General features: G+C 50.5%; 1 protein-coding gene across 3 annotated transcripts in view; it reads left to right on the top strand.

Annotated features, from left to right (window-relative positions):
* Window positions 1–84: 84 nt before the first annotated feature.
* FGD1 (FYVE, RhoGEF and PH domain containing 1) overlaps window positions 85–26,488 on the top strand; it is a 38,290-nt gene continuing 11,886 nt past the window's right edge. Inside the window, exons 1-8 of one of the 3 annotated variants that reach the window (XM_027533155.1) lie at window positions 85–1,198; window positions 18,505–18,678; window positions 18,984–19,161; window positions 19,509–19,725; window positions 21,011–21,100; window positions 21,777–21,925; window positions 23,825–23,981; window positions 24,087–24,225. In XM_027533155.1, the coding sequence (XP_027388956.1) occupies window positions 892–1,198; window positions 18,505–18,678; window positions 18,984–19,161; window positions 19,509–19,725; window positions 21,011–21,100; window positions 21,777–21,925; window positions 23,825–23,981; window positions 24,087–24,225 (1,411 nt within the window). In that variant the 5' untranslated portion in view covers window positions 85–891. Of the gene's footprint in view, window positions 1,199–18,238; window positions 18,426–18,504; window positions 18,679–18,983; window positions 19,162–19,286; window positions 19,726–21,010; window positions 21,101–21,776; window positions 21,926–23,824; window positions 23,982–24,086; window positions 24,226–26,488 lie in introns of those variants that run through there. The other 2 variants (XM_027533156.1, XM_027533154.1) reach the window with 2 other exon arrangements.

Consider the following 26,488-nt stretch of genomic DNA (forward strand, 5'->3'; position numbering starts at 1 on the left):
TAGAGGGCGGTCGTAGCGAGAATAGAGGCCGGCCCTAGTTAGGGGGCGTGGCCATGCTCAAATCATGAGCAAGGGGGCGGGACCGAGGCAACTGGGTCCCAGCGCCGCTGTGGCTGTGGCTGCTTCAGCGACGACTCCCGCCTCTCCACCCCCCTTCTCCAGGCTCCTTCCCGCCCGCCACCGCAGAGACCCAGGCCGAGGCTGGGGAGGACGGTGGAGCCGGGCCTAGACTGTTTCCCTGCCCCCGCTGCTGGAGCATCGTCTGGAGACATTGGCTGAGGGAGAGCCCCGCAGCCCGAGCGCGCGGCACACAGGCGCGCCCCCCCGCCACCGCCATCCTCTCCTCCCTCCCTCCCCTTCCCTCTCCTTTCCTCCCCTCCGCCCCCTAGCCTCCGCTGCGGCGGGAGGAAGAACCCTTTCCGACCAGCCAAGAGAGCCTAGATCGATTCCCATTTGGGGAGAGAGAAGAGACCCTGAACTCGGAACAGACCGGCCACTCGCCCCTGGGCCACGGAAGTGGCTCACTGCTCGCGAGAGAGCCCACGCCGAGCGCTACCCCCCGACCCTCACTCAGCCGCTGCCGCATAGACAGCGCTCCCCAGAGGGCCCCCGGCCCCGCCGAACCCACTCCCTGCGCGGGGCCGGGGCCGGCGATGCCTGGCACCGCCGCGGCGGTGGCCGCGGCTACTGCTGGTACTGCCACCGCTGCCACGGCTGCTGGCCCGGGCCCGGGCTGGGGGCTAGAGTCTCCGCAGTGGGGCTGAGCCCGCAGCCCCGCCCCCCGAGCCTGAGGCCGCTGCTCCGCCGGGCGCCGGGCCTCCTCCGCCCGTGCCTCCGCCCCAGGAGCTGGAGCCAAGCGGGGAGCCCGGGCCCCGCGCCCAGGCCCGGACCATGCACGGCCACCGAGCCCCGGGGGGCGCCGGGCCTTCAGAGCCCGAACACCCAACCGCGAACTCCCCCGGCGCCGCGTCACCGGCCTATGCTGACTCGGACCCTGGAGCCTCGGAACCCGGACTGCCGGTGCCCAGGGGCTCAGGCTCGGCTCTCGGCAGCCTCTTGGATCCCCAGTTTGCCGGACCCTCGGACACCAGCCTGGGCGTCGCTCCAGGCCCCCGGGTCTTGCCCTGCGGCCCCAGTCCACAGCACCACCGGGCCCTACGCTTCTCCTACCACCTGGAGGGCTCGCAGCCCCGGCCTGGTGAGTGATTGAGAGAGAAAGGGAGCCCCAGCCGTGGGCCTGGGAGCGGGTTCTTGTTCTCAGGGCCGGCTCGCTCACCACAGCCCTTCGACTCTTCTCAACCTCCAACCCCTTCCCTCGCTCCTCGGCCTTCTAATTCTTTCAACCCCAGTCCCACCCCCACCCTCAACTCCCGCCTCCTCTCTGTCCGCTGTGCCCTTTCAACCATTGCGACCCCCTTCTCTTCTATCTGCTGAGGCTAATGGGAGAGGGAGCACTCTAAGAAAAAAGGGTAGGATTGAAAGGCAGGAAGGGGGATTTGGTTGGAGGAACCGGGGCTTGTTTGGGGGAATGGGAGAAAAGGAGTCTCCCATTTGCCAAGCACCTACGTTGTGCCAGGCACCGGGCTGGATGCTTTACATGGGTTTTTATTTCATCTTCAGGAGCCTCCTGTGAAGTGGATATCATTAGCCCCATTTTGTAGGTGAGGAAACTGAGGCTCAGAGAAGTTTAGTAACCTGTCCAAGGTCACACAGCTAGTATGGAGACAGGATTCCAAAACAGATCTGTTTGAGTCCAAAGTCTATGGTCTTTCTGCTTCCCCAAACTGAGCTTGGAGACCATGAAAGTAATGCCAAGCCTTCTGCTTATGTGATTTTCTCCTGTACTATTCAGCAGCTCTGGAGTATGAGTGGAAAAAAAAAAGAGGGATGGTGGATTGATCCAAGGTTGGGGTTTTGCCAGTGTGTATGGCAGGAGGACAAGGGAAGGAGGGAGTGAAAGGTGCTGATGAGAGAGAAAGGTGGTCTTAAGAGGTGGACCTTGGAGATCAAGTTGGAGGGAAGGGCTGGAGGTGGTGATAGGTAGGGAGATAGCAGAAAGGTGGTGATGGTTGGAGGGGGCGGTGCAAAAGCCAGTTGTAGCAGAGCTGGAGAGGTGCAGGACTACAAGATTGGTTGTGAGAAGTCAGGATGCTTGAACTTGGATTTGCAGATTGGAGTGGCTCTAGGTCAAGCTGGGACCACTGACCACTGCCTGGAGAGGCCTTCATGCTGCAAAGACCTGAGTGTCTGAGGAGTCCAGCGGGGCCTCCTCTATCTGGGAACATACCATGTGGACCTGAGCCCAGGAGCCATGGAGGAAGAACAGTGCCTTCCACTAGGCAACAATGAAGGAGCTGTTGAGCCTCTGGGACCTCCCAGGGCCCACATCCCAGGCTCCTCAGATTTAGGGGACTGTGGACCAGCACCAAGTAGCATTAGCAAAGCATATAAGTATGAGCAACTTGTGTCCCTTGCTGCTCTTGTGACCTTGAGCTAGTCGTGGAACCTCAGGGGCTCCCTCCAAATGGGCTGGAGATAAATCAGCTAACAATAGGCCTTTAACACCCTGCCTGCATGTTGCTCCTGCTGACTTTCCAAACTCCCCTTGACAGACACTGTGTGGAGCAGGTTACTCACCCACTTTATTGCAGCACCTTCTTTCAGATTCCAAAACATGCCACAAGCACTCCCACCTCAGGGCTTTTGCATCTGCTTTTCCCTCTGCCTGGCAGCTCTTCCCCCAGCTCTCCACCTGGCTTGTTTCTTACCCTTCAGGTCTCAGCTCAAATGTCAACTCCTCTGAGAGACCTTCCCTGATCACTTTAGGTAGGGGCCCTTGTGGGTGTCCATCGAAGTTGCCAGTGCACTTCCATCCTTGCACTTGGTACATATGCAGTTATCTTATTCTATGTGTCTATTTATTTATTGCCTGTCTTCCTCAACTAGAATGTGAGCTCCATGAGGGCAAGGGGATTGTATCTGTTCTGTTCATCATTGGATCCCCAGCAACTGGCATAGTGGCTAGCATACAATAGATGCTTAATAAATCCTTGTTGAACAAATGCCTAAACAGATACAAAGGGGCCACATAGTAGGAGCTCAGTAACTATTTGTCTAAGAGAAGGACAACTGAACTCTTGCCCTCCAGATACTCTTGGTATGGGAGTCAGTAGCTGGGCAGCATCTGGGCCCCTGGTCTCTGGCCTCTGATCAATACACAGCAGTGATTCTTCCCACTCCACCAGTCCTTCCAAATTACAATCACAATACCCATCATGAATCACTCCCCTCCTCCCCACAAAAAGCAGCACAAATTTCCTACACTCTTTTTTCCCAATGAAGTCCCTGCCTTAGTAGTTTAGTTCAGTTGCTCAGTCGTGTCCAACTCTTTGCAACCCCATGGACTGCAGCATGTCAGGCTTCCCTGTTCATCACCAACTCCTGGAGCTTGTGCAAACTCCTGTCCATCGAGTCTGTGATGCCATCCAACCATCTCATCCTCTCATCCCCTTCTCCTCCTGCCTTCAATCTTTCCCAGCATCAGGGTCTTTTCTAATGAGTCAGTTGTTTGCATTAGGTGGCCAAAGTATTGGAGCTTCAGCATCAGTCCTTCCAATGAATATTCAGGGCTGATTTCTTTTAGGACTGACAAACAGTATTAAAAGGCCTTAGTCATTGGTGGGTGTCTTTTTCTATTTTTTCACTTCAAGATGAGAAGTGGGAATAAGAAAGGTGTCAGGGAAGGACCTGACCTCTCATTCAACCATTCCTCACTAACTCACTGTAGGACCCTGGGTGAGTGACTTTCCTTCTTTGAGCCTCAAATTTCCTCATTTATAGAATGCCATGAGGAGTCTATGAGATAGTGGTTGCAAAGCGTGCAGAATGAAATAAAATTTAAAAAAAGAAAAACCTTCTGAAGTGGAGGCGGAGGAATTACTCAGGCCCTGGCAAGACAAGCACTGAGCCATGTGATTCACAGCAGCATGGGGCGTGAGAGCCCTCCTCCCCCACTGCCTGGCCAACCCAGGAGTAGGCACAAGTGACTTGCTTCTTTCTCTACAGGACTCGCCTATAATTGGCCCAAAGAGGGCAGGGTTGGTGATTGTAGGGTGTGTGTGTGTGTGTGTGTGTGTGTGTGTGTGTGAGAGAGAGAGAGAGAGAGAGAGAGTCTTAAGTTTCAATTAAAGGGTTGAAACATTTTTAGTCCATATGTTAACATTTCTGTGTGCCTCCTGGCTTCCTCCCTCAGACTGCTGAAGCCTTTATAGAATCACCATCCTTAGGAGCCAGCGGTCCATCCTGGTGGTATATGTGTGCGGGGGGGTGCTTTTTAAAATAATATATTAATATCTTATCCATGGGAAAGCTTTGAATTGCTTCAAAGTGCTTTGTCTTTTAGTTACCCTGATTCCTATCCAGGGGTTGGATGATTGTTTTTATGCCCATTTCCCAGGTTAATAAAATGTGAGGCCTTATTGGGTTACTGAGATAACCTCTCTGAGATACAAGAGAGTGCTTTGAGAGAGTCAGAAAGGAGTTCCCAGGTATAGGTTTGTTCATAGAGATTTGGGAAGAACCCTACCCTCTTCCTCAGCTTTGGGAATATCTTTCTAGATGCTGGTTGGGAGATAGCTTGGGACTTGACCTTAGCTCAGTTGAAAGGGTTGCAAAGCATTAAAGCCTGGTGTTAAACTGGGTAGTGGAAGGACTGAGTTGAGGGAGGCAGCAAGAGGGGCTGGCTTCTCCTGATTTGGAGCCTAGGGCATCATCTGACACACTAAGAGTTAGAATTGGAGCTGGAAAGGTCCCTTGTCACAATCTGGTCCTGGATTTCCTAAACTAGATGAAAATCAGAATCCCTTGTTGACTTTGAAAAAGTAAATGTGATTTCCAGACTCTACCTCAGAGCTCCAGAATCTTGGGGTTGCAACCCAGGAATCAATTATGAAAACTCCCCAGGTGATTCTGATATATAGCCTAGAATGGGCACCATTCTTGAGCTGGGACCATGGAGACTCTGAGAGGCAGTTTAGCTGTGATCCTACAGTGAGTCAGTATCATTAGGATACCACATCAGCCTCTACTCTGACGTTGTTTTCCCAGGGCCCTTTTTTGGCCACCTCACCATAACTTCCAACCCTGAAGGGAGGCATGGGATCTAAGCTAAAGGGAGTGAGTCAACCTCTCACCCATATAAGCACAGACACTGGGAGCCTCAGTTTACCCTTTATGCCCAGCTCTTGTGAATGGCTGCCATTTGGCCATTCAAGTTGGAAGGCAGTTACAGTTCTGGGACTCTGGGACAGAGGAAACCTTGGTATCAGCAGCATCCAGCACAAGGCCTGGCCCAAAGGAAGGGCTCTAGAAGGGTGTCAGCAAGGTTTTCAGAGCTAGGAGGAACATGGAGGCAGTTCAGGTAGGAAGTTCAGTATGAGCAAAGGCACTGAGACATGAGGCATCCTGGCACAGGGGCTGACATTGGGAGAAGCAGAAAGATAAGGCTGGTGAAGGAACTTTATCCTGATGGCAAAGGGGAATTTTGATGTGCTCAGATATGGGTGTTTAAGAATTCTCCATGGCTGTATGTGGAAGAGTGGATGGTAGGACCCCACAAGAGTGGGGTCGGAGACAGGCAGGTAGAGATTGCAGTCATCCAAGCAAGAGGTGATGATAGTTTGGATTAGAGAAATGGCAGGTGCAGAAGGTAAGATCTGAGAGGTATTTTGGTGCTAACATGGACAGATCTTGGATGTAGAGGCTGAGGAAGAGAGAAAAGTCCAGGATGTTTCTGAGTTGTTTTCTGAAATCAACTACAGTGACCTGGTAGATAGTGGTGGGGCCACCTACTTGCAAGAGAAGGGGCAGGTTTGAGGGAAGATACTGAGGTACATTTGAAACCTGTTGCATTTGAGAGTCCTGGAGGGACACCTGGGTGGATGTGGCCAACAGGCATTTGGATGTAGGGTTGGAAAGCTCTGAAGAGAGTTCTAGGCCAGAGATGTTTGGGCATTTTTCCACCACCAATGAGTACCACCAGCCACACAGCAGCTCATGGGGAGAGTGTACATGGTTCTGGGGGCCAGTCCCATCCTTGAAGACATAGATAGTGAGGTCAGCAGAGTCACCTTCTGGTGAATCATTCATTACTTGCCCAAAATTTGCCTTAGAAATGCCATTTGGGATAGGGGGAGGAGCAGTTTTTAAAGTATATTTGCATAAAGCTGAGATCCATTTCACATATACCCAGGGTATTGGCTGTTGCACAGAATGAAGGGAGTATTCCTGAAAAGCAAACCAAACATTAGTAAATTCCTGTGACTCCCTCCATGTTTTCCCTGCTGAGGGCATCCTGAGAGGCCTTAGAGGAAGGTTGCTCATGGAAAGAAGAGAGGACTCCTGAAAGGAGGGGGCAGTGGGCTCTGCTGGTGGTTTTTGGAGATCAGCAGTTTGAGATTCCAGAGGAGTGTCTGAGAAAGGACCCAGATTTAGTTCCTAGTCACCTGGGACCTCCCAAACAAATACAACAAAGGTAGCTACAAAAAGGACTAAAAGAATTGAAGTCTCCAGTTGCAGATGGTTGGCGCCCCCATTCCTCCACCCTTTCAGGTTCCTCTGCCTCTAGGGGACGGCCTGGCTGGGGCTACTTGGTCCTTCAAGGGTGAGTGGTAGCTAACAGTGCCCCAGACAGATGCCAGCCATGGCTTTCTGGAGGCCAGTTAGCTAAATGCCTTAGGCAGATGTGGAGCTGGCCAGACACTGTCTGGGTGTGGCTAGGACCTGTCTGGAAAGAGGACAGGAAGTGTAGTCTCCTGATGCCCAGCCTGGAAGAGTTAACTGCCCTCAACTGTAGAGAGCAGTCTTCCCTGGAATAGTGAGTCCAGCCTCTCCAGGGTCCAATACCCAGTTCCTTGGACCTGGAAGGCATGACGTCTCCAAAAGATACCACAACACAGAGGACTGGAGACAGGGATGAGGCTAGCAGCAGAAGGAACTCAGCACTCCTAATTCACTGTGCCCTCAGGCTTCCCTTCCCACCACAACGCCTTCATTTCCCCATATGTAACAAGGAGGACCTGTTCATCACATTTGTCTGGTATATAATAGGGCATCAATAAGTTCTTGGTAAGCAGATAAAGCAGAGTGAAAGAGAGGAGGGAGGAGGACATTTCTTTATTTAACAAATGTTTATTGAGTACCTACTTTTTGCTTGGCCCTCTGAGTTGCTGGCTGGACAACAAGGCAGGCTCAGTCCCTGTCCTCGTGGAGCTCCTTTCTAGCAGGGAAGACATGACAGGTAATTCCAAGCACAGATGCTGCAGGAACAGATGAGGAGGGGGCAGGCAGGTAAAAGAGAGGACACTTGAGCTGAGATCTGAAGGATAAATAGGAGTCCAGAGGTAAGGAGAAGCAGAAAAGCTGTTCAGGCCCACGAGAATGACATGTGCCAAAGCCCCAGGCAGAGGAGAGCACTTTCGAGGAACAGACAAGAGGCCTTTGTGCCTGGAGGGTGGGGGTGGGGAAGTATTCTCTAGCTGGGCCTTACTTGTCCCTGCACTCAGTTTTGGAGTTCACTCCAGAGGCAATGGGAGCCCACCACCAGGCTGCAAAAATTGAAGGGGATTGTGTTTTCATAAGCTGGTTGTGGTGTGGAGAATACCTCAGGAGGACCCTGAGGATGGGAGGGAAACCGATTAGGAGGCTGGACTGGGAAAAATAGCCTATGGATTCCTGCCCTCCAAAGAAGTTGAGTCTACAGGACTTGGGGTCTGGCTGGACTCAAGTGAGTTGAAGGAGCAGGAGGAGTCTCCAAGAAAGCCAAATCTCTGGCTTTGGGAACTGGGTGGCTGGAGGTGCAGTTCCTGGGGTGGGGAAGCAGGAGGAGGAGCCACTAGGAGCTGGGGTAGAGCTGGGGTTTAGAATGCACTGAGTGTGAGGAGCCTGGAAAAGGGGCATCTGTGTGGCAGTGCCCAGTCAGTGTCAACTGTGTCCATCTGGGCCCCAGACTAAGGACGGGAGGGTGAGGGGCACAGGTGTGTGGCTGAGGCCCAAAGAGGGAACTGAAGGCTTTTCCCATTGCTGTTGCTGGCAGCTTTCAGCCCTCAGAGGCACTTCCACTGAGAAGGGGTTAAGTCAGGGAGGGAGGGCTCCTGAAGAAAGCGGGAAGGGCGGGACTGGCAGCACAGCCCCAAGAAGCTCAAGCTGGCACAGAAGCTCTTCTGCCTGGGCCTTCTAGGCCCTTGCCACCTCCCACGCTGCTGCCTTCAACTTCACCTTCACCTTCCCTGCTCCCCCTTCTGCAGTTTCCCTGCTGGCCTAGACTGGGCCTCCCTGCCTAATGCGTTCCAGGTGTAGCCACGGCCCCCTCCCCCACCGGGGACACAGGGGAGGGGGGCAGGGAAGGTGCTGGGCTCTTTCACACTGCATCTCTTTGGGAGTTCAGGACTTTGAGTCTCCAGACAGCTTCTGTCTCCGGAGAACCCCTTTCTCCCATGTCCCTGGCAGGGGCAGGCAGTGGTGAGAGCCCCCTCCCCAGCTCTGCCACTTTCTACTTTCATGTGATCCTGAGCAAATCACCTCACCCCTCTGAACGTCAGTTTTCTCATATACAAAATGGAGTTAGCATCCTCACCTCCTAGGGTGGTTAGGATTAAATGCCACAAGTAGAGCACATTGTAGCCATGTTCAACAAGTGGCCCTGGTCTGCCCTTTTTGTCCCCTTTGCCTCTCTGGGCCTGCATCTCTCAGTGTCACTGTCTCTCTTCTGACTCGCCCCACCCCTTTTTTCCTGACTCCCTCTCTAGCTGTCCGAATTTCTGGGTCTCTGTAGTTTTCCTGTCTTTGTCCCGGTCTCTCTCTGTCTTTTTCCCCTCATGATTTCTCTGTGTCACGAAATCTCAATTTTGACTGGGTCTCGGGGAAGTGGGGAGGAGGGATGGGTAAGTGTTGGGGGCTCTGGGGTCACACACAGCAGGGGTCAGAGGGGCCATTCCCCAGTGGCTTTGTCCTCAAGGGGAGGGAAATCCCAGCCAGCGTGGCAGCCCCAGCACCGGGTAATTACTGCCCCCAGTGCTCCCAGCTGCAGCTCCACTCCCTTCCCTTCCTGTCCTCTTAAGTCCCCAGCCCCTCCCTGGGGGTGGAGCTACCACTCCCAGCCTTCTCTGGCCTCAGGTCCAGAGACGCTGGGAGGAGTTGGTTAGGCCCTCACAGTAATCAAGAAACTAGAAGAGAGATAGGCTGTCTGTGCTCCCTTATGGCTGTTGTGTGTGTGTGTGTGTATGTATGCACATGAGGGCACATGTGCCTGGCTGCCTAACTGTTTTTGTCTCCATGGGTCTGTTTTGTGTATATCTTAATATTCTTGTTATTATGTATTTCCATGTGTATATTATATACCCATGTGTGTCTGTGTGTGTCTCTAGGTCTGTATATGTTAAGTGTTCCTTTATTCTTGTTTTGTGTCACCTTGGCTCTGTCTGAACCCTTGAGCCTTTTCCAGTTGTTTCTGTATGTGGGTCTCTCTGTATGTAGACTGTGTGTATGTGTTTCTGTACTAGTGCCTATCTCTGCGTGGCCCCTATGGGTCTGGATCTTGGTAGCAGTGGTTGGTAGAGGAGGAGAGCGCCTGCCTGTCTTGTGGCCTTTTCGGCCCCTTCCTTCTATTCTTTCCTATTCTTACAAACCCAGGATTCTATTCACTGTGCCCTTCAAACACATGCTTTACCGCCCCACCCCTAGTATCCAAACTTTTGCTCAGTTTTCTTCCCTTGCCTGCAGGACTGTGCCCAGTCCATCTATACATGAAAAAACACTTCCTGGACGACTGAACTCAAAACCCGTTTCCTTTAGAAAGTTCTCTTCCCTCCCCCTCTCCTCAATGTGATTTCTTCCCCAATTCAGCAGACATTGAGTGAGGATGTGCTCTGTGACTCTGGACACAAACACACTTGGGATCCAATCTCAGTTCAACCACTTCCTCAAGCAAGTTATTTTGTTTCTCTGTGCCTCAGTTTCCTCATCTGTAAAATGGAGCTAAAAGCATACAGAGAATACAGAACTAAAAAGCATCTTGATGAAAGTGAAAGAGGAGAGTGAAAAAGTTGGCTTAAAGCTCAACATTCAGAAAACGAAGATCATGGCATCTGGTCCCATCACTTCATGGGAAATAGATGGGGAAACAGTGGAAACAGTGTCAGACTTTATTTTGGGCTCCAAAATCACTGCAGATGATGACTGCAGCCATGAAATTAAAAGACGCTTACTCCTTGGAAGGAAAGTTATGACCAACCTAGGTAGCATATTCAAAAGCAGAGACATTAATTTGCCAACAAAGGTCCGTCTAGTCAAGGCTATGGTTTTTCCTGTGGTCATGTATGGATGTGAGAGTTGGACTGTGAAGAAGGCTGAGCACCAAAGAATTGATGCTTTTGAACTGTGGAGTTGGAGAAGACTCTTGAGAGTCCCTTGGACTGCAAGGAGATCCAACCAGTCCATTCTGAAGGAGATCAGCCCTGGGATTTCTTTGGAAGGAATGATGCTAAAGCTGAAACTCCAATACTTTGGTCACCTCATGTGAAGAGTTGACTCATTGGAAAAGACTCTGATGCTGGGAGGGATTGGGGGCAGGAAGAGAAGGGGACAACAGAGGATGATATGGCTGGATGGCATCACTGACTCGATGGACGTGAGTCTGAGTGAACTCCGGGAGTTGGTGATGGACAGGGAGGCTTGGTGTGCTGCGATTCATGGGGTCACAAAGAGTCAGACATGACTGAGCGACTGAACTGAACTGAGCATACAGAGTTGTTAGGACAGTGCCATATAGGAAACAATGCCTGGAGCAGAGTAGGAGCTCAACAAACAGTTGAATCCTCATACCTTATATCCTCCATAAAAAAGTAAGCACCTTGAGTTCCAGAGAGTTCTAAAAGTTCTTGCAATCTCCTGCTTTTTTCACCAGGCATCCTAAACAGGGCAGAAGACAAGACAGAACAAAAGGCAGATTCCAGTTCAGGGAACTGCTGACAAGTATTGCATGAGCCAGCTCTCTGAAACTCCTCAGGTCCCTAGGAGACTGGGCCCTTCCAGAGGGTGGAGGAGAGACTCCAAAGCTGCTGCCCCAGGGCCATAGCATGTCAGATAGGGCAGGAAGTAAACAGCAGATGTGGAAGGGGCCTTAAGGACCATCCAACTCAGATATTGCAAAGTGGTGGCCCACAAGTTGAATCTAACTCACAAATTTCATTTGACCTACTCAGTGTTTTTAAAATTAGAAAATTTCACACAAAATCTGGATTTCTGATTTTCTTGAAATATTGGAAGACCTGAAAATGTAAGGGCCCTGTTACTGCAAGGTGACAATTAGATAAAGGGGAGAAGCTGCTGTCCCTGCTTTAAGTGAGGCATATGCTCTCTAGTTTACCACCACCCTCACCATCCTCTATTGTTGTCCCATTTTACAGAAAGGTTCTCACTTTACACAAGGATCCTCACTTTACACAAGAATCCACACTTTACAAAAGGAATCTCATTTTACAAAAGAGTTCCTCCATTTTACAGAACAGTCTTGTATTTCGTCAGATTCCATTTACAGATGTCATGCATTTCACAAAAGGGTCTTTATAGAACGCTCCTCACTTTATAGAATGTCACTCCACTTTGAGGAAACCTTCTCCACATTGCAGAAATGGGATATTGCAAAGAAATTGAAGAAATTTTTTTCCTTTTTTATCAAAGAGACCTCCATTTTACAGAATGTTTCTCCAGTTTTCAAAAGGGAACACTCTAGGAAGCTCCTTACTTGCCAGAATGGCTCCTACTTTCCTAAAATGCCTTCACTCTGCAGAAGATGCCTCCATTTTTCTGCAGAGTCCTTATGTTCACAAGACCAGTCTACTTCAAGGAAGGACTCTGAGCTAGCCACAGGGTTCCTATAGACAGCTCCCCCTGCACTTCTCATACTTGACAGAGCTTTGTGTTGAAACTTTCAGAGAGAACATCTGCCAGGCCAAACAAGTTTGGCTGCAAAAGCAGAGCAGTGCAGCTGGGCTGGACCTCACATTCAAGGGGCTGGTGGAAAGAGGTGGGGCAGCTACCCCACCTTTATCCTCTGCTTTTTTCTCAAGCTGAGGGGCTCCCCTTCCCCACCCCCAACAGAGCTGGCTTCCCAAAGGACACTTTCTTATTTGCTGTTCTTTTCCACTCCCTCTTCTTTCCCCACCCCACCCCACCCCCAGGAATTCAGCTGTCTCAGGGGCCTATCTCACACCCTAGAGAGGCAGGGATCTGGAGGTTGCTGAGAGAAACATGCACTGGGGGTCAGGAGGCCTGAGTGCCAGGGCTGGCTTCTGCCCACAGTAGCATCTCACCAGTTCCTACAATGAGAAGCACACACATACTCTCCCCATTTTGCAGATGGGGAAATTGGGGTCCAGAGTTGTGAAGCAATCCCCCAGGTCACCAGGGAGTTAATGGCTGAGTTCCAGTCTGCAGCCCTATTAGCTGTCTTGAGATTAAGCCAAGGCTACATCTGGGAGAAGGGAGAGGGGGTGCTGCTGGCCAGGGAAGGGGAGAACTGGGAGCTGAAATTCCCAGAAAGAGGTGAGGGTCCAGTTCCAGTGGAAAAGTCCTTGTCCTCAAACTCAGCTATGGGGTAGACCTGCTCTGCCAGTAAGCCCAGAAGCACATGCTCAGGGCACCTGCCAATCAGTGCCGTGAAGCTACCAGAAACAATTTCTGGAGTGATTTTGCTATTTCAGTACCAATAAGTTGTCATGAGAAAATTCCAAACTCTGTTATACTTCTTGAAACTTACGATTGCATTTGGTTTCTATATTTTAATTGAATTTGAATGGAGGATGGGGTACCATTGTCTTTTCTCTGCCACTCTGTCTCTAGTAGAAATCCTGCCCTGATCTGAGGAACTGTCAGAGAGTGGGGCTGGATTCTGTGTTCATCTGTGACTGGGTTTGCACATGTTTCTCAGTATGTTGATAGCTTTGTGTTGGGTTGCAGCCTGTGGCCCCTGGGTTTATATATCTGTGTGCATAGTTTTGTTTCTTTGTGGATGTGCAGTTCTATTGGCTTTCAAGTTCAAGCCACATTGCTGGGGGGCTGGGGGCACTATGTGCTTTCCCTTCTTTGTCTCATGGACTCTTCAAAACCAGGGGGCTGTGATTGTTATCCTATTTTCCACACAAGGAAACTGAGGCTCAGATAGATGGAGAGGCTTGCCCAGGGTCACACAGTTAGTAAGTGAGGGTGTTAGGATTTAACTGAGGTCTGTGTTACTCTTGAGCCAGATATTCCTAGTGAAGGCTTCACAACATCTTAATCCATGCAGTTTGGTCAGCAAGTGTGATCAAGCCACCCTTCTTTGGAATAGTCAAGTACCACAGGTTTTTAAATTGTTGACTTTTTTTTTTTTTTTAGTAAATAAGACCAGATTCAAGGTTATACCTGAAATAATGTCACTGTCATGAGCATTCAGGCACCCACTGAAGGGAAATTGGGTAGAACCCACAGCTTGCCTCATGCCACCTCAGAGGCCTGGCTTCTCCTCATTTATTAGAATCCCTTCTTGACTAGAGCTTTTGGAACTCACCCCAAAAAAGTAGATTTGAATTTCAAATGTACAACAAAAATTTTTTAGTATAGCATAATACACTTTGGGGCTTCCCTGGTGGCTCAGTGGTAAAGAACCCACCTGCCAATGCAGGAGACGCAAGTTCTATCCCTGGGTTGGGAAGATCCCCTGGAGAAGGAAATGAGAACCCACTCCAGTATTCTTGCCTGGAAAATCCCATGGACAGAGGACCCTGGTGGACTACAGTCCATGGTGGTCGCTAAAAAGTCAGAAACGACTTAGCGACTAAAACAATAAACAACAGCAACAAATACATTTTTAAGTATGCATGACATATGCTTATACTAAGAAATTATTCATTGCTTATCTGAAAGTCAGACGTAACCAAGCATCCTGTATTTTATCTGGCCATCCTGTCCCTGGCCTCTCCCTCCCTTGAGCTTCCCCAGTCCCGACAGGCTGACCCCCTTGCACTTCCTGAGCCGAACTTAGCTTTTCCTGAATGAGAGTCTCTTGTCTTTGAGATTGGGAGCTCCCTGAGGGTCAGGATCAAGATTGCCCTTCGGCCTGCTGAGGGCCTGTTGGAGGGTTTGCCCCACCCCACAGCAGAGCAGGGGCTGCACCTAGGCATCCTAGGGTGCCCAGGGCATGTTTCCCATTAGCAACCAGAGATGTCTGAGCATAAGTATGTGTGCACACCCTGTGCTGCACACGTTGCATGTGGACCTGTGAGCAGCTCTGTGGTTCTCAATGGGTCTTTGCAATTTTCCTCACTGTCCCCCCACTCAGACCAGGGACCAAACCTGTGACCCCTGCAGTGAAAGCCTTTGGTCAAGTGACTTTCTATGGGGGCGTGCCCTTTGTGGCCTCTGTTCTAATGGGTACTGGGGGCTCTGGTAAACCCAGTGGTCAAGGGACAGTGCTGGTAGAAGACCTTGTCAGGTGTGTGGGTGTGGGTGCAAGTGTGAGAGAGAATATTATGGATTATCAACCATAAAAAATGGACTGGAAGATTCCCCTGGCAGTCCAGTGGTTAAAACTCCACTTCCACTGCAAGGTGCACAGGTGGGTTTTTTTTTTATTATTAATTTTAATTGGAGGATAATTGCTTTACAATATTGTGTTGGTTTCTGCCACACATCAACATGAATCAGCCACAGGTATATATAATGTCCCTTTCCTCTTAAACCTCCCTCCCACCTCCCACCCTTGGTTGTCACAGAGCACCGGGTTGAATTTGCTGCATCATACAGCAAATTCCCACTGGTTATCTATTTTACATATGGTAATGCTTTCAATATGTTTCAATGCTACTCTCTCAATAAAGGGGTGCAGGTCTCAACCCTGGTCAGGGAACTAAGATCCCATATGTCAAGCAGCTTGGCCCAAAAAAATTAATTTAATTTAAAAAATGGACTGGAGAAAATCAATGCAGGACTTAAGGGGGTGGGGATGGGATGGGGCAGTGGGAAGAGCTCTGGTATCTAGGGCAGGGGAAGACCTCCCCTGGGAGCTCCCTGAAGGCAGAGATAGAATTTTCACCTTCTCCAGCACCTAGTCTACTAGGATCAGAGCAGGGCTCAGAAGTATTCGGGAGACTAAACTAAGCCAAGGGAAGCCAGAGAGTTCAGCATGGTCGTGAGGGGCCATAGAGAACTAGCTGGGAAGCTTCTATTTTCCCCATGGGCAATGGGGAGTTCATGGCAGGTTCTTATGCAGATAAGTGGTATGACTTGAGCTGGAGGTCCGTTAGCCACTTACAGGGAGCAACACGTGGAGCCATGGGGGACACTAAGGGGAAACATAGGAGGAGACAGGAAAATGTAGGCAGAGGAACATGGAGGGAACACTGCAATAGGAAAGAGAGGGATCTTCTATCTTCTTCCCTCAGTGGAGCCCTGCCTGGTTCTTGGCCAGGCTCAGGCTCCTGAATTGAAACCCTGTTGTCATAATCTGTGGGCAGGCTTGGGGGTGTTGTTCTCACCAGCTGCACTGGCTCCTGACTTTCTGAAGCACTGGGGCACACCTCTGCCCCTGTAGGTTCCCCTCTTTCCCAGCTACCTCTTGGAAAGCAGAGTTAAGAAGTCTGGTCTCAGATCAGTCTGCTGCAAGTCTGTCACTGACTTGCTTTGTGACCTTGGGCAAGTCACTGCTCCTCTCACTGCCTTCGTCTCTTTGCTAGAATCTGCCCCTCTCACCTAGGAATCCAGGGTGTCCCTGAATATATCAGTCCCATTCTGCAGGGCTGCCTGCAAGGAGACAGAGAGAAAGGAGAGGCAAGCTCACCTGTGAGCTCCCAGGTGAAGTGGGTGGGAAGGGAGCAGAGAGTGAGCCAGAGCAGGGCCACAGAGGGTGGCATGGTTACCCTATCCCCAGGACAAACAGTGGAGAGAGAGAGAGGGGTCCTAACTAGAGAGGGGCTTGACCACCCTGGATGGACTGGGTAGGGAGGGCTTACCCAGGGAGGCCTGCCTTCTTTGAGGTATGGAGACAGGGCCAGGTGAGTGCCTCCAGGCCCAAGGAGGCAGACAAAAGGTACCTGCTGGGACCCTGGCACCCGTGTGTGTTACCCTGAGAGGGGTCTGCATGGTGGGGTGTCTGGCTTTGCTCTGTGGATCTCTGGACCTCTCAGCTGTTCTCTCTCTGTCTTTCACTTTCTCTGGCCATGTGGTCTCTCAAAGTATGTCTCTGTATGTGCCGCCCTCAAGGTGATTCATCCTCATCAACCCCATGCCCAGGGGGAGGGCAGGGCAGGACCAGGCCAGGATATGCTGAGCAGAGCAGGGTAAGCAGCCCAGCTGAGCTGAGAGGAGCACCTCCTCCCTCCCAGCCAGGGCCCTGCCTGCTATGGGAAAGGAAGTGAGGAAACTGCACCCAAAGCCAGGTACTGAGTGGGGGAGGGGGGCTCAGCCCAGGGCCTAGGGCACCTTGTTCCTTCAGGGCTGGGAGGGGACCATGGCCTGAGACCCCCGGGTCTTTGTGACTGGATTGTGGCCTGATGGAGTCAGAGACCCTGGGAACCTGTTGGAACCCTGTAGGTTGGGCTACTCCCTCCCTCCAGGACTAGGAGACCTGAAATTTCCTGCTCCTCTTTTTGCCTGTGACCCAGTAGAGTATTTCTGTGTTGTAGCTGTATGTTTTTGCAACAGAGGCTGCATGTGACACCATGACTATATAGACCAGGAGGCAAATGTCGTGTGTATACCTCAGCCCCTAAGACCCAGGGGCTCCACGGACATGTTTGTTTCATGAGTATGACATAGTAAGTTACGCCATGTGTGATTGTGTGTCTGTGATTTTGGGTACATGGTGGCAGGTGACTTTGTATTGTTTAGTCATTGTGCAAGGTTGTGTATGACATGGTATAATAACCCCCGATGGCTATAGTCTTGTGACTGTGTGAACCATTTGCAGGTGTAAACCTGTAACACCATATCCTGGTGTGTATGACACTGTGGCCCTGAGATTGTGAGATACGGTGTAAATGGCACTGTATATCTTTGTGACTCAGTGGAACCATATTTGAGGAGTATATAAGTGGGTATACGATGGTAAGTGGTTAGGTGATTGTTATATGAGCCTATGTGTGAAATTGTAGATTTGCCACTGTGTGACTTATGTCTTTGTGACTGTGCATGGCCATGTTTGACAGTGCATGTAATACTGTGAGGGTGTATGATAATATGTGAAGCTGTGACTGTGGATCTTTGTGACTATGTGTGACCAGGCTTTCAGAAGCGTTTTGGCACGATTGGATGTTTGAATTTTGTGTCCCCAAAGTTCAGTGAAACAGTGTGAATAACACCTGTGTCTCTGTGACTGAGTGAACCCATTTGTGACTGGTCACGTATGAAACTGTGACACAGGGTAACAGACTCTCGGTGGCTATGAGAGGTCATGTGACTGTGGCATGGCAAAATTGGCACCATGTGTGGGTGTGAGTTCTGGGGGCTCTTGGCTGCCACTCCCTCTCTTGTCCTGACACCTATTTGCTGCATCCTTCCCTACACGATGGTCTTTCATAGCTCTCTTCTGCCCACAGGCTGGTCACCCAGCTCATCAAACTGCCATCCGGGGCTTGCCCTCTCTACTCTGCTTCCTCCCTGACTTCTCTATCATCTGAGACCTGCCACACACAGATCCCTGCCACACTCTTTGCCTTATAATGTGTCATCTCTGGATGCAGAGGTCCCCTCACACCTCCCAGACTGAATCTTCTCACCTCAGGGTGACCATCATCTCCCCCAGGACCAAAGACAGAGGTGGGTTTAGGGACCCCACAGTGAAGGAAGAGGGACAATGCAGAAAGGCCTCACTTTACTGAATTTTTTTGCCTGGTGTCCTAAAGATGTTCCTGTAACCTGAACTCTGTGTGCTGGCTGTGTGTGGGTGTGTGTAGGTGTGGAAATAGAGGAGGATAGTACAGATTAGTGAGAAGCTTGGATTTTAAGAAGCAAAACTTTTATTCATGAAATATAATTTCATTATTTTCAGCTATATAAAATTGTAGAAAAGGGAGTCCAGATATCCTCAGGAACTGAAGAGAAAATGTGAAGAACGGTTTAGGCTCAGCATCTCACTATGACTATATAAAAAACGGTGCAAGCATGTACACAAACCGTAGGCTTCTCGTGCCTGCCCCCAGCCTGGTTAAACTCCCTAGTAATGATGCCTGCTGACATACAAGAAATCAATGTACTAACCACAAAGAACTCTTGTCTATTAATGAAAACAGCTAGCCACAACCCTGGGCCTGGCTCCCCATCTGACTGCTGGAGTAAAGGTTTCCCAGAAAGACAATGTAGCCAGGAGAGGGGTTCAGAGGAACTCGATACCACAGGTACCTGCTAAGACATACAACTTTCCAGTCTCCTTTGGGATAATCAGTTGCTTAACACACAGTTTCTCCCTTTCTGCAGGGATGCACCAGGGAAACCGGATCTTGGTTAAAAGTTTGTCCCTTGACCCTGGCCAGGGCCTTGAGCCTCATCCAGAAGGTCCCCAGCGACTTCGCTCAGACCCAGGCCCCCCCACTGAAACCCCCAGCCAGCGTCCTTCGCCACTGAAGCGGGCACCGGGCCCAAAGCCACAGGGTAAGTGGTTCCAGAGAGGGGATAAAGAAATGTCCCAGGAGAGGGGACAGAGGAAGGGAAAGGTTTGCCAGTGGCCAAGGAGAAGGCTTGTTAGAAGGACAGGAAGCACCACAGTCTAGGAGCAGAGGGCTATGACCTAAAGCTAATGAGCACATACTGGCATCTCACCTCAGGCCAGTTCTGTGCCTGTCTCAGGCAAAGGTGCAGACCGGGGGTTTGTGGAGGGGCTTGTGGCCTGGCTGCAACAGCCAACTTCAAACTCAGCCTATTGGGATCTCCCCTCTTTATCCCATCCATCTCTCTAGTCCCCCCGAAGCCCAGCTACCTGCAGATGCCCCGGATGCCCCCACCACCTGAGCCCATCCCACCCCCACCATCACGCCCACTGCCTGCAGACCCCCGAGTAGCCAAGGGCCTGGCCTCCAGGACAGAGGCCAGCCCCAGTTCTGCAGCAGTATCCTCACTGATTGAGAAATTTGAAAGGTGAGTCCAGCTCCCAGGGGACCCTGTGGGGGGAGGGTGGGCCTGGAATAGAAAGGACAGTTGTAAGACAGGCCTCTCAGTCAAGCTCATGCCCTGCCTCCATGTGTGTCTACCACCCACCTCAGAGAGCCTGTGATTGTTGCCTCGGATAGGCCAGCCCCTGGCCCCAGCCCAAGTCCCACAGAGCCAGCCATGTTGCCACAGCCACCCCCACAGCCACCAGTGCCCCAGCTCCCCGAGGGCGAGGCATCCCGCTGCCTGTTCCTGCTGGCTCCTGGGCCCCGGGATGGCGAGAAGGTACCCAATCGGGACAGCGGCATTGACAGCATCAGCTCACCATCCAACAGCGAGGAGACCTGCTTCATCAGTGATGACGGGCCCCCTAGCCACGGCCTCTGCCCTGGGCCCCCTGCCCTGGCCAGTGTCCCTGTTGCCTTGGCCGACCCCCACCGGCCCAGCTCCCAGGAGGTTGATAGTGACCTGGAGGAGGAGGACGACGAGGAGGAGGATGAGAAGGACAGAGAAGTCCCAGCACCCCTGGTGGAGAGACAGGAGTCCGTGGAGGTATTGACCCACGTTCACTGAGAGGCAGGACTGTGTGGAGAAACCAGAAGCCTGGGTTTTACACTTGATTCTTTCCCCAGCTCAGTATTTCTCAAAATAGGGCATTGTTTCCACTTGGAATGTTTGGCTTCCCTGGTTCCCTGGTACTAAATATCAGTAGCAGACCTGTACCGTGTCCCTGCATCACTGTAACTACAAAAATGACCATTCACAGTTCCAAGTGCCCATGAGGAAAATTGTACCCTCATCTGAGAACCACCAGCTGGGCCTCAGTTTTTCCATCTTAAAGATGGGCATTCTGGTTGGGGATCTTTAGAGTCCTGCTCCAGCTGGACAATCCCCAGATTCAGTAGCTATGTGAGGTTGGGCAAGTCTCTGCTGCCCCACCATAATGTTAGTTTCCTTATTTGTAAAATGGAAAGTCACATCCAGAGAGACTTCCAGACAGCTGGCCTCTGGAAGGGCACAAGAACTTAGAGCCCCCTAGGAGCCTGAGGCTGTGGGACAAAAGCTCTTGGCAGCAGGAATCCCTTTCTGTGCCCCAGCAGCCTAACACTGCTTCTGAGGTATCCTTGCACTTAATTAGGTCGTAGCCAGAATACCTGTGTCACCAGAACCCAGCTCAGATGTGGGAGCCAAGGTCTGGGACTCAGCAAATGTGTGTCCAGTAAACAGGCAAGAAGGCCAACAGGCAATGAGTTTTATACACTTTTATTCTTTTGGGTTTTCCTCGCACCCCAGGTACTCAGCAAGCCTTTACTGACAATGAACTGAGTGGGTGAATAACTGACATTTATAGTCTACTTAATCCATAGCGTGCTATGTTTCACTTACATTAAATCATTTAGTTGACTAAATTAAAAATGGACTTAGGTCCTATTATTATCTGTATATGTAGATGAAGAAACTTAAATACAGAACATTTATACAACTTATTCAAGCTAGTAAATGGCAGAGCTACAATTTGAACCTAGCTAGGAAGTCTGACTTTCTAGCCCACACCTTACCCACTACACTATGCAGAGTGAATAGAGGGAGCAGGTGGCCTGGTGAATGAGTGGCTGAATGAGAAGTACACAGTATCAGAATTGAGGGGTGGCCTTTATGACACACAGGGGAGTTGGAGTGAAGCTGTGGGGCTTATGGCTTCAGGGATGGGAGGTACAGTTATCTTTAAGTGGCATTAGGTATAGAGCAGCATTTATGGTATTCTGAGAATTCTAGGGGTTTGGGTGAAGGTTAGGGTACAGGATGATAGACCAGCAGTTGCCTCTTCTCTCTTCAGTTGACTGTGCAGCAGAAGGTGTTCCACATTGCCAATGAACTCCTGCAAACTGAGAAGGCTTATGTTTCCAGGCTCCATCTCCTGGATCAGGTGAATGGTCCTGCAAGGGCACCAGGGCACCAGGATCTGGTAGGTGGGTGCCAAAGAGGAAGTGAGAGAGCCTGAGCCTAACCCTATCAGTGGGGCCAGAATCTAGAGGTGGTAAGGCTCCTCTCTGACCTTGACCCCCATCCTGTCCCCCTAAAGCCAACTCTGATTCATCACCCTAAGCTTGATCTTTGTATCAACCCTCATTCCTAAGCCCTAACTACAACTCTAATCCAGATCCTGAATTAACCTGGCTGTGAACCAGACTCTGACCCTCATTCTAAACCTGGCCCTATTCCTGACCCCCAAATCCACTAGAATCCCTAGGGGTAGGAATTTTTGTCTGTTCACTGCCTGGCACACAGTAGACACTCAAAAATATTTGTTAAATGAATGGATCTAATTCCAACCTTCTCTCTGACCCTGAGTCAAATTCTTACCTTGACCTTGATCCTGACTTAATTGTTCCAATGTCTACCTCTAGATCCTAACCTTGACAACCTGAAATCAACCCCACACACAAGCCTCACTCCATTCCCTCACTCCTCAGTATCAAGATCAGTGCTGATCCCAAAGCTCCATAGAGCTGCCCACAAACACTGCCCTCACCTGCAAGCTGCTCCTTTCCCAGCCAAGCCCCAGGCCCCACTGGGCTGAGCACACATGCCCTGCCCCACAGGTGTTCTGCGCTCGGCTGCTAGAAGAAGCTCGGAACCGCAGTTCCTTCCCAGCTGACGTCGTCCACGGCATCTTCTCTAACATCTGCTCCATCTATTGCTTCCACCAGCAGTTCCTGCTGCCTGAGCTAGAGAAGCGCATGGAGGAATGGTGAGGGGCCCCAGATCTAGGCTGCCCATCTTCCTGTCCACTTGCCTGCTGAGCCCAGGCCCAATGTGTGCACTAGAGTTTGTTCCTACCTGCCCTCTCCCCTCATCGCCTTTCACAAAAAGAATCAGGCCTGAACTCTGCTTTCCAGGCCCTCTCAATCTAGAATGAAACAAGATCAGGACTCAGAAAATTACAACAGAATAGCAAAGCCCTAAAAAGTATAAGGTTAGGAGCCAAATTGGTTGGGGTCAAATTCCAATTCTGCCACTTGCTAAATTTGTAATGTTAAGCAAGTTTCTTAAGTTACTGCGCTTTAGTTTCCTCAGCTGTGAAATGAGGGTAATAATAATGGCCTACCTTGTAGGGTTATTTTAAGGACTGAATGAGTTGATACATGTAGAGAGCTTAAAATAGTACCCAGTATATAGTTAAGTGCTAAGTTTTGAACTGTGGTGTTGGAGAAGACTCTTGAGAGTCCCTTGGACTGCAAGGAGATCCAACCAGTCCATTCTGAAGGAGATCAGTCCTGAGTGTTCATTGGAAGGACTGATGTTGAAGCTGAAACTCCAATACTTTGGCCACCTGATGCGAAGAGCTGACTCATTTGAAAAGACCCTGATGCTGGGAAAGATTGAAGGCAGAAGGAGAAGGGGACGACAAAGGATGACATGGTTGGATGGCATCACCAACTCAATGGACATGAGTTTGGGTAGACTCCGGGAGTTGGTGATGGACAGGGAGGCCTGGCGTGCTGCGGTCCGTGGGGTCGCAAAGAGTCGGACACGACTGAGTGACTGAATTGAACTGAAGTGAATGTGAGCCATTTTTTAATCAGTGCTATGATTGTTGTTGTTGTTATTCCCTGGTGGCTTAGATGGTAAAGAATCTGCCTGCAATTCAGGATACCTGGGTTCAATCCCTGTGTCAGGAAGATCCCCTGGAGAAGGGAATGGCTACCCATTCCAGTATTCTTGCCTGAACAATTCCATGGACAGAGGACTGGTGGGCTATAGTTCATGGGGTCACAAACACGACTGAGCAGCCGTGTTTCACTTTCACATCAGTACTATGATAGAGCTGAGAATGGGAGGCTGTGGGAATCAAAGGGACCAAAACTAGCTTAGGGGTTAACAAAGGATTCATTGAAGAGGTGAGATCTGAGCTGAGTCCTGGGGTAGAAAGGCAAGGTTCATAGGCAGTCTCCTGGCTTCCAGGCTCGCCTCTTCCAATTCATCCTTTAGTGTCTATACCACCTTCCATAATGGTCTTTCTGAACAACAATCAGACCAGACCATTTTACTTCCTGATTAAATCATCTCCATGCTCCCCACACCCACAGGATAAAGTGCATCTTCATGCTACATGAAGTCACTTCCTACATCTCCCCAACTACTATGACCACTGAGGGCTGAACCAAGGCCACTTCTTGTTGTCTCCCCCAGCAGACTGTGACCAATGAAGGTCTGGTTCTGTGTGTCCTCCAATAGACTGTGACTCTTGAGGAGTGCAACCAGGTCTGGTTACTTTGACTCCCCTACCAGACCATGACCTTCTCAGGGATCAGCTAAGTGTGGCTTATTTGTGTCACCAGAATAACCCAGTACAAGGCTGGGCACAGAATCAATAGGCAGTGTATGAAGTGGCCCTTTCAGGTATCCCAGGACGAGTCTTCCCTTGTGCTCAGGGCAGGGCAGAGTTGGGGTGGGTGGGCCCAGGCTGTGGTCTTAGGTCATGCTGAGCCTTTCAGCCTACTTATTCTATAATATAAGCAGCATTTCCAAAGGAACAGACTGGCTGAGAAGTAGATTTCCAGGACTGGGATAAGAATAGCCTGTAGAGTGGGGGCACTGTGTGGGACAAGGATCAGCAGGACCAGGTCAGCCCCTGTTTCCACCCCAGGGACCGCTACCCACGCATCGGAGACATCCTGCAGAAGCTGGCACCCTTCCTCAAAATGTATGGCGAGTATGTGAAGAACTTTGACCGAGCTGTGGAGCTGGTCAACACCTGGACAGAGCGCTCCACCCAGTTTAAAGTGATCATCCATGAGGTGCAGGTAAGCAGTGAAGCTGGATGGGACCAGCTGAGATGGACAAGTCTGTGGGGACCTGGTCAGGGGTTTTTGGCCAGACCTGAACCCTCCTGCTTCTGCCTGTCACAGAAGGAGGAAGCCTGTGGCAACCTGACATTGCAGCACCACATGCTGGAGCCCGTGCAGCGCATCCCCCGTTATGAGCTGCTTCTCAAGGACTATCTGTTAAAGCTGCCCCATGGCTCCCCGGACAGCAAGGACGCCCAAAGTGAGTACATACAACTGGGCCCTCCTCCCCACCCTACCCCCGCCAAAGACAACTAACAGGGTCAGCCTTCCATTGCCATGTAATTGAGATCTCAGAGTAGGACCTCCAAACTGAAAAGCCCACCTTGAGTGTCTGGAATGAGACCCCAAGATGAACCTCCAGGTTGAGGTCTCTGCCTGAGCACCTAGACAGGACATTCATGAGTCCCCCAGCCTGAAGTTTCCAACTGGAACTCCAGAGTTTGATGGGTGTACTCAGAAAGATCCCCTAAAGGGATCTCTTCCCTAGGTTAAGACCCCAAGGCTGACCCCTTGACTGGTTCTCAAATGAAGTTGTCCCCAATCCAAAATGAAGCTGAGCTTAAACCCTCAGGGACTGAGCCAACAGGCTAAGAGCCCAGACTGACCCTCTCACGCCAAGTTTTCTTTACTGAATCTCCACTGCTGAGCTCCCCAGAAAGAGACGTGTCTCATCAAGCCCCTGACTTTCCATTCTCCACATTTAGAGCTTCATTCCATACCCACCAGTCACTACCCAGAATAACCCTCCCAAAAGAACCTCCAAGTCTTTCATCAGAACCCCATAAAATCACCTCCCTAGTACTGAGTACCCCAGACTGGACTCCGTATTTTCTGCCTCCCAGATTTGGATCTCTAGGCTAAAATACCACCTCCCTAGACAAGTACTCACACATTGAACCACTAGCAAGGATTTCATTCTGATTCTTTCAATATGAGACCCACTCCTCAGGGTTATACCCCAAGAGTGCTCCCCAGAGTCTTCCCAGCTTTCTCTCCCCAGACTGTTATTTCCATTTATTCCTTCATTAACATAATAGATCATTCCTTCATCTATTTACTGAGTACCTTGGTGCTCTGTGCATTGTCCTAGGCACAGGGGATATGGAAGGTGAACAAGACAGACAAGGTCCTTGATCTCACTCAGGGAATGTGTATTCTAGTCGGGGAGATAGACAGTAGACAAAAGTCATAAATACACAGGAGAACATTAGATAGGTGCTATGTGTGATTCAGAGAATGAGAGGGTGATGTGAAAATGACTGGGGGGGGCCAACCTTAGACTGGGTGACCTCTTAGAAGAGAGGATATTTGAATCAAATCTGAATAATAAGAAGAGGAGAGCCATGTGCTGAGTAGGGAGGAGCATGTCCCAGGCAGAAGCAATAGCAGGTACAGAGTTCCTAAAATCAGCCCTCAGATTGAGTTCACCTAACTTAGTTTCCTGTTTTATACCAATCTCAGCCCTATATGAGTTCCTAGAATAAACTTCAGAGCTTGAGTTTGGCCAGCTGAACTCCCCACACTGAGCCCAAAGATGAGCCTCTCAGAAAACTTCCCAGTCCAGTTTTCTGAGGTGCTCAGAATGAGAATTTCTGAAGGACAGCCAGCCTGAGATGTGCTCACTAGGCTCCCCAGTCCAAGATCTTAAGTTGACCTCCCTATTTTTTTTTTACCCCTCAAACTAAAATCCCCAGGTAGAGCCCCAGAAAGTGCCTCCAGATCTGAGCCCCACTGAATTGTATCTCTGATTTCACAGTGACTTTCCTACTTTATATTTCCCAGACTGAACTCTGGAGCCTGGACCCTAGACTGAGTTCCCCAAACCAGGCCAGCTGGAACTCCTGGCCTGAGCAGCAACCCCCGAGCCCAAGACTGAACTCTAACCAAGATCCTAGACTGCCCAGCCCAGACCAGGCCCCATCAGAGCTTCCAGATCAAACTACCAAGCTCCTAGACAAAGCTCCCCAAACCACACTCCCTAGCCTGAACCCCCAAAAGAAATCCTGGACTGAAATCCCCACACTGAATCACCAGACAGAGCCTGTACCCACTGGACCCCTGGAAAAGCCCATCTATACCCTCACACAGGATACCTCCAGACAGAGTTCCTGATAGCAAATTAGTCTGAGCCCAGTGGCCTCTACAGGCCTGAGCTTATATGACCACAGCTTGCCAGAGTCTTCTTCCTGCCCCCTTTCCTGGGCACTGCCCACCTCCACGACCCAGCATACTCCATGCAGAATGTGTGGAAGAAAGGGCAGCACTAATGTCAGCTCTGCTGCCTCCTGGGGCACACAGCCTAGGGTTGCACCTCTTCTCTCTGATTCTCAGTTTCCTCATTGGACAAACAAGGCACATAAGGTTGTTATGAGGGTTGAAGAATGCTAGGCAAAGCATCTATTCAGGAGCCCAGGAAAAGGTGGTAGAACCTTTTCCCCATCCTAGGGAGCTCCTCGTCTGCT

Source organism: Bos indicus x Bos taurus, chromosome X (assembly GCF_003369695.1).
Source record: "Bos indicus x Bos taurus breed Angus x Brahman F1 hybrid chromosome X, Bos_hybrid_MaternalHap_v2.0, whole genome shotgun sequence".
Taxonomy (NCBI): domain Eukaryota; kingdom Metazoa; phylum Chordata; class Mammalia; order Artiodactyla; family Bovidae; genus Bos; species Bos indicus x Bos taurus.